This window comes from Crocodylus porosus, unplaced genomic scaffold (assembly GCF_001723895.1).
Source record: "Crocodylus porosus isolate Cpor-Errol unplaced genomic scaffold, CroPor_comp1, whole genome shotgun sequence".
Classification (NCBI taxonomy): Eukaryota; Metazoa; Chordata; order Crocodylia; family Crocodylidae; genus Crocodylus; species Crocodylus porosus.
The window spans coordinates 112,863,983-112,870,978 of NW_017728947.1; the positions used below are offsets into that span (position 1 = coordinate 112,863,983).

At 50.7% G+C, this 6,996-nt stretch overlaps 1 protein-coding gene across 1 annotated transcript in view; it reads right to left on the reverse strand.

Moving 5' to 3' along the window:
* Positions 1 to 615: 615 nt before the first annotated feature.
* SAMD4A (sterile alpha motif domain containing 4A) overlaps positions 616 to 6,996 on the reverse strand; it is a 170,337-nt gene continuing 163,956 nt past the window's right edge. The window contains exons 11-12 of the mRNA XM_019551176.1: positions 6,499 to 6,582; positions 616 to 1,903 (exon numbers count right to left, since the gene is read on the reverse strand). Of these exons, the coding sequence (XP_019406721.1) occupies positions 1,875 to 1,903; positions 6,499 to 6,582 (113 nt within the window). The 3' untranslated portion in view covers positions 616 to 1,874. The remainder of the gene's footprint in view (positions 1,904 to 6,498; positions 6,583 to 6,996) is intronic.

The following is a 6,996-nucleotide window of genomic DNA, read 5'->3' on the forward strand; positions in this document are numbered from 1 at the left end:
CCTTTTAAACTAGTCACACGTATTGGCACTAAGAAAAAACTTGCTTCTCTGACCGATCCTGTAGCTACCTGCAGAGAATGCCCAACCTGGAGCAATGTGAACAGACAGAACTAATGTTGGAAGTATTGCTAATACTTTCCCCTAGCCATGGTACGCACTTACACCGCTCTTCTTTATATGATAAAGAACTGGTATGTGAGCCAAATCACATTCTCACTTACAGTCATGCAAGACCCAGGGACATCCACTGATGCCAGTGGAGATACAGTGGGACAAACCTGGTGTAAGTAAAATCAGATTTGGGCCCCTCTGTGCCTCAAGAAGTCAAGGGGCTTCAAAATAACCGTGTGTAACATGCTCTCATGGACACTGGAGTAACTCCCCTGCATTCAAGGGCAGCGCTGCGGATACTCGCTGGTGTGGGCAAAACCCAACTGTGGCCCTGGATCTCAGCTGAAACTCTGGCTTGACCAACGTTGCACCCAGTCCACCCATCTAAGGAACCGAGGCCCAACTCTTGGTTATACAAAGCAAATCTGATGCAGCTGCAGTTCTGGGATGACAGCAGCGTAATACTGCATGTGCCCCCTGCCATCTCTTTAAACTCAACCCCACCCCGTGTCGACCTTCCTTCACTTGCATGCAAAGTCCAGTCCAGTCTGCTTTTTACCCCGTGGCCTCATGCTTGCCTACTGTCGAGAGGGAGAAAAAGGGAGTGCTCCAGCATTAACACGCTCCCCATTTATACAGCAAGCTGCAGTTCAGCACTGCTTAGATTTTGCTGCTGGGGTTTTTGCACAGGAACCTGGCCCCCTCCGGCTATACCGCCTGCAAGGAAAGGCACAGTCCCCTATCAGATGCAATTTAGCTGATACGCGGTAGCCGGTTCTTGACATGGTTCGGTGGGTCAGCCCGGGGCGGGGAGGCAGATCGGCAAAACCCACGAGGCAGCATTTTGCTGAGCACTAGAAAAGAAAAGACATGGAAACTGCTCCAACCCCTTCTCCTCGCCTAATCGCACGTCGCCCTGCCCACTCGACAACATCCCCTGTTCTCTTCGCCAGGTTTATGCGCCCACCCAGCAGTAAAACTCGAGGCCTGCCCCAGGCCGCCCGCACTCCCTAGAAGCGAAACTCGGCTGCGAGTTAAAATGCAAACCTGCTGCTAAGTAACAAAAGTTAAAATGACACATCCTTGTACAACAGGAACGTGAGACAAAAGGCCGGCCTGACGTCGTTGCACACTTATGTACCCTTGATATCTGCCTTTATGTAAACAGTGCACAAATTGACATGTAGTTTGATTTGCTGAAAGGAAGCTTAGTTTTGGTTTTTCTCTCTTTCTTCCCCACCAGCACGTTTTCGATCCCACTGCAGCTTGCGTTGATGTCTGAGCTCCAGTGAAATAGAGGAGATGGGAACTAGGAACAGTTTTGGTTTACATTGGGGGATTTATTTTTTTGGTCACATCTGTGTGATAGTTGTTAAACGTTTCCTCATTCAGAAACAGGGTTTGCTTCTGGTGCTCTCCTGTCCTCCGGACCAGAGATGAATACCTCCTTTACCAGCACCTCAGCTTGCCGCTCAGATTTTCCTTACGTGGGTTTTTCCTTTTTTTTTTTTTTTTCTTTTTTTTCCCCTTCTTCTAGCATGGATGTAATAAATGACAAAACCAAATTCCAATTCTAACAATATGTTCACAAGGACAATCTACACATCCACAAAATTAAAACGGGAGAGGGAGACAGAGAGAGAGGGAGAGAGAAAAAGATGCGAAAGGTTGTTGAGGATCCTGTGCAAGTCTGGAGACCCTTGCTACTGGACCCGCAGCAGTCGTTCTCGCAGCCAGCGCTGTTACCGTCACGCCTTCGTCTCCTATATGGTAGAGGTTCTGTCGATGCCATCTGAAAACAGCAACGTGCAATGAGGAGCAGCCATACTTCACTTCAAGTGCTGTCGCGTGAGAGCTAGCAAGCTGAGCAATGGTACACCTATGCAGAAGAACCAAAGCCCTACGTTTGGAGGTTGGGGAAAGGCATGCTGGGGTCCTCGGTGGCTGGGTTTGACCCACTTACCCTTGCACTTGCTGTGTCTTCTGTGCCAGGTGTCAGGGCACCTATGCCCGCTCATGACTTGAGCGTACAAACTGCATATGAACTAGTGATCTATGCTCGGGGCTCAAATGCATCCTGAAGGGGAAGTGCATGGCACTGCGGCCCCAGAACCGAGGAAGCCAGCATGGCAATGAGAATCGCTGGCTGTTCCCTGATCCCTCCCTTGCTCCTCGAAGGAAGTAACCTGCTGGTTTATTGCCTGTTCCTACCTCCCTGGATAGGATGGGGTACAGACCGTGGGCTTATGCATAAGGCAACGGGGATCTGTTCTTGCCCCTTGCTTTTTACAAAGGAACATAATAAGTGAGACCATCTGGCCCTGTATTAACACCTTGAGTTTAGGGGCAGGAGCTGCAGATCCTTATTATCATAGAAAACGAGGGTCAAAGGGAGCTCAGGAGGTCACATCTAGTCCAACCCCCTGCTCAAAGCAGGACCAGCACCAACTACATCATCCCAGCCAAGATGATCCTTGGAGGCCTTGTTTCCTGCATGTTTTGGTCTGAGTAAGACGGCAGGAAAAAGCCTTTTTCTGTGAACATTTGGAGCACGGGGTCCCGGCCAGGGAAGCAGTAATGTCTTCAAATATTCTGGGCTTTATTTTCTTTTTAACATGTGACAGGATGGGGGAGGATAGTGAAATAATTAAAAAAGAAATGTCAGGAGCTTTACAGTGGGAAGTTGTATGCAATGCATGCAAAGCCTGGCTCTGTAAAAAGGGAAGTGCTCTTGACTGAGGTTCATGTTAGTGGGAGCAAAGGATACTCCCTTGATGCTTAGCCAGAGCTAAAGAAGCTGGGAGTAGCCCCCCACAATTAATATCTGGCCATCTCTTTTTTAAAGACTTCCCAACTGTTCAAGGGTCCACTCACTTGCCTAGCCTGAAAATTATAGCTGGAAGGGCCCTCCAGAGGTCATCTAGTCCAACCCCCTGCCTGCAGCAGGATCATCCCTCTCTAAACCATCCTATACAAATCCATCGTCTAACTGCTTAGCAAAACAGCACAGTCAATCCTGACATCACACAAGACATGACACCGAATTGGCCACAGGTAAAGCAAGAAGACCACAGTGGCCAACGTCTTGCTGCTGCAAAGGTTGTTCAAAATAAGTTTGAGGGATATCAGGAAGAGGACCATGCCCCCTGCTACAGAGGAAGGCAAAAACCCCAGTCTGTACCAAACTGACCACGGGCTAAACTCCTTCCTGACCCCAAATGTGAGCCTTGAGGACCTGGTGGGACAAATGGAGACACCCAAGAGACCTGATGTTGCTGCAAGGCCTTAATAAGCAAACTAACCTGCCAGAGTGAGCTGAGGGGTGTGGGTGTTTAGGGCCTAGTCCCCCCAGTGATGACAAATGCATGCCTATGGTTTCCCCATGCTCAGCTCTCAACCAAAGGGAAGTCAAGGGGATGACACTGAAAAGCTTTTGGGGACTACAAACAAAATGTATGTGTGTGTGCGTGCGAACCAGATGCTAGTTATGGCATAAACGCATTTAGGGTGCAAGATTTTTTATCAGAATCACTGCCTTTTAAGGCAGTGAAGAAAGGTTTCTCCACTGTCGGCTGGGGACAGGCCCACGAAAGTGCTCAGTTGCAGTCTGTGAAAATGCAGCATCAGGCCCTTTCAAGGGTCTGAACTGGGGATACAAACATTGTACACCCAGCCCTGTTTGGGCACCTGGTGAGAGCCAAAGATGGGCACAGCCCAAAACTCCCGGTCCAAATTCCCCCTGCCTGAAAACAGAGGCTGCATAGGGCCCAAAGTGAACGACTGGCTTTTCTCTGGCTTGGGCTGAATCAAACACCTTCAGATCCACAGGAATCCCTCACCCTTAGGCTGTGAGAAGTTTAGGTCCAGGTTACAGCTTTGCTCCTTGGCCCTCCCTACAGAAACCCCCGGGCTGGCTGCACTTCCAGCCTGATGAGCAGAACTGCTTCACTACCCGCTGGGAGGGCGAGAGACAGCACACACGGGCTGCAAATCCCCTCTAGACCGAGGGAGAAGCAGCTCCTGAAAGACCCTGCCTGAATCACATGCACCATCAGAGGCGGCAACCTCAGCCCAGTGCAACCCCATATAATGCATCCTATTTAGTCCACAAATGAGACTGAGGAAATACCTAAGAGGCCTGCTGTAATGATACGACTTGCAAGATATACAGAAGCAGATGGTGTCAAGACACAGTCCGTTTTGTTAAAGAACTGGAGCGACACAGAAGGGCAGTAGCCCCGCATACCACACTGCACCACATTACTGACTTTGGCAATGGCCACGTAAGCTATTACTAATACAAGGCTCCAACAGAGCGCTCCCTGTTACGGTACTCAAATAATCACAGCCCTCGCCTCGTTCTTAGGCTTCGATTCATCCATTTGGAATTTGAAGACTAAGAACAAACAGGTTTGTTCAGGTCTTTTTTTTTTTATTTAAGAGGTCTTTTTTAAAAAATAAAAAGCTATTTATAGCACCAGTTGATTGAGGGAGGCTGGGAGTAAGCTGCGTGGGGAGCGGGGCGGAAAAAATCCCAACCCAAAGGAACACAACCCTGCACAGAAATGGCTTGGCTAGATCTTTTCTCTGGTGTGGGCTGAAGAAACTCTTCAGCCGCACAATGATTTTTGTTCCCCACACGCAAGGGTATAGGCTATGAACCCCATTGGCCAACCCCCTCGCTAGGTGAAGGCATGCCTCTCTCCCCAGACATACTGCCCGGTAATTGGGGCTGTGTCCCCTGGTGTGGTCTGGGTGGGGCCTCGGGTCCCACAGTTCTCTCCTCTGCCTTGTTGGTTTGAGGAAGACCCTAAATTGTGACCCCCTGGGCTCCCAGAAGCAGCTAGTTATCAGTCCGGATGCTGGGGGAGGTGGAAGGGATGTCTCCAGCAGCGAGCACTTAACAGGGCTATTTTGCTGCTTTCTCTTCGTGGCCGGCTGAACGAATTCATTCTTTCTCCGGTTTGCTCTTTGCTGGCTGGGTGGCCGTTGCTTGTCTCTGAGTTTAATTTGCTGTGAAGGGCGCCCGGGGTTTTGTGTAAGGATGCTGTTTTTATTCCTATCTAAACAAGCCTCGTACAGCCGAGGCAGCCAATGGCTCGAGTCATGACACTCCCCTGGCTACATTGCGGTCAAACCTCTCCTGCCTGGCTTTGCATGGCTGGTGCTGACCTGTCCGCTCACCTGTCTGCTTCCTGATTCACCCACCGCTTCCACCCCGCCTGTCTGCTTTGTCTGCCTGTTGTTGCTTGTACAGCGCCTAGGTGGAGAGGTCTGTAGGACAGGGGCCAATGTCTTCTGCTGTTTGTGCAGCACCTGACACAACAGGGCCACGATCCGTGACAGTGGCTCCCAGACATAAGTGGGATACAGATAATGACAGTGGGTCAGGATACACTCAATGGAGAACACAGACCTCACTGAATCCCTCCACTTTAAAGGCCTTTAATTGCTCTCAAGCTGTCTCCGGTGTTTTATCAGGGATGGGAAGCGTGCTTTAGAGCTGTTGAACTGGTGTAGGGAAACCCATGGATGCTGGATGCAGCATTCCCATACATCAACTCTTGACTTCTGACTCCTAAGAAGATCTTCCTTCAATGGGAAAACAGAATGAGGGTTGTCCCATAGGGTATCCAGAGACCACGACAATGGGTGTTTTAGAAAGGCACAGGGTAAAGTAACTCTAATTATACTCAGAGGAGGACAGCCCAAGGGATCAGACCCTAGCCAAAGACTCAGATGCACCTTCAAATCCCTGTCCTACCACAGATGCCTGTGTGCGGGTCAGGCCATGGAAAGGCACGCTGCTTGAAGCACTCCACATGCCTTTGAAGTGCTCCAAACACAAAAATGGCTGGACCGCTGTAGCAGTCTTCTCCAGTCTCCTTTAGCACATGGATGGCGGCTGTATCAGAAACCCTTGCAGAGGTGATATAGGGCCTGGGCAAATGTAATGCTGATAGCCATGTAACTGGCATCCCAGTGAGCTTCCAAACCAGGGTGACTGCATTCAGTCTGGTGGCAAGTTATCCCTGAAAGGATCGGGTAAAACTGTACCAGTGGAAATCCCACTGGTTTGGGTGTTGTCTGTCCTCATCCATCCTGGAGTAGCTACCTGATAAAGGCAAACAGGCGATTACCTTCTTCCTGCCCCCCCACCAAAAGCGAGGGTCTGTATGAGACATCAAATGTGAGCGCTACCCTGGGAGAGCAGCGAGGGCATCTGCTCCTGATCTGTTTACACTGGTGCAAGGCCGCTGTGAATGACACCGGGGTATGTGTTTGTCTGTTTGTGTCTGAATGAAACTGCAGAATCCTCAGGGCTGGGGCAGGGACTCTGTGGCCAACAGCACGGCAAGGCGAGAGGAAGACAACGGGTGCACTTACCACCTAGGGCATGCTCGGTCATACTCAGGCACAAGGACTCCAGCCTGTTGTTGATGTCAGGTTCTGTCACTGGCACCTGGAACTCTGCAAAGGGAATGGGACAAGGGGTTATCCTGGGGTCCATGGGATGGGGGGTTATCCTGGGGTCCACGGGACAGGGGGTTACCCTGAGGTCCATGGGATGGGTCCACAGGGTTATCCTGAGGTCCAGGGGGCAGGGGGTTGTCTTGGGGTCCATGGGACAGGGGGTTATCCTGGGGTCCACAGGATTATTCTGGGGTCCACGGGACAGGGGTTCATAGATTCATAGATGTAGGGTCGGAAGGGACCTTGTAGATCATCAGGTCCGACCCCCTGCCCCGGGCAGGAGAGAAAACCGGGCTCAAATGACTCCAGCCAGGTAGATGTCAAGCCTCCTCTTAAACACCCCCAGTGTAGGAGCCAGCACCACTTCCTTTGGAAGTTGGCTCCAGACCCTAGCCGCCCTGACCGTGAAGT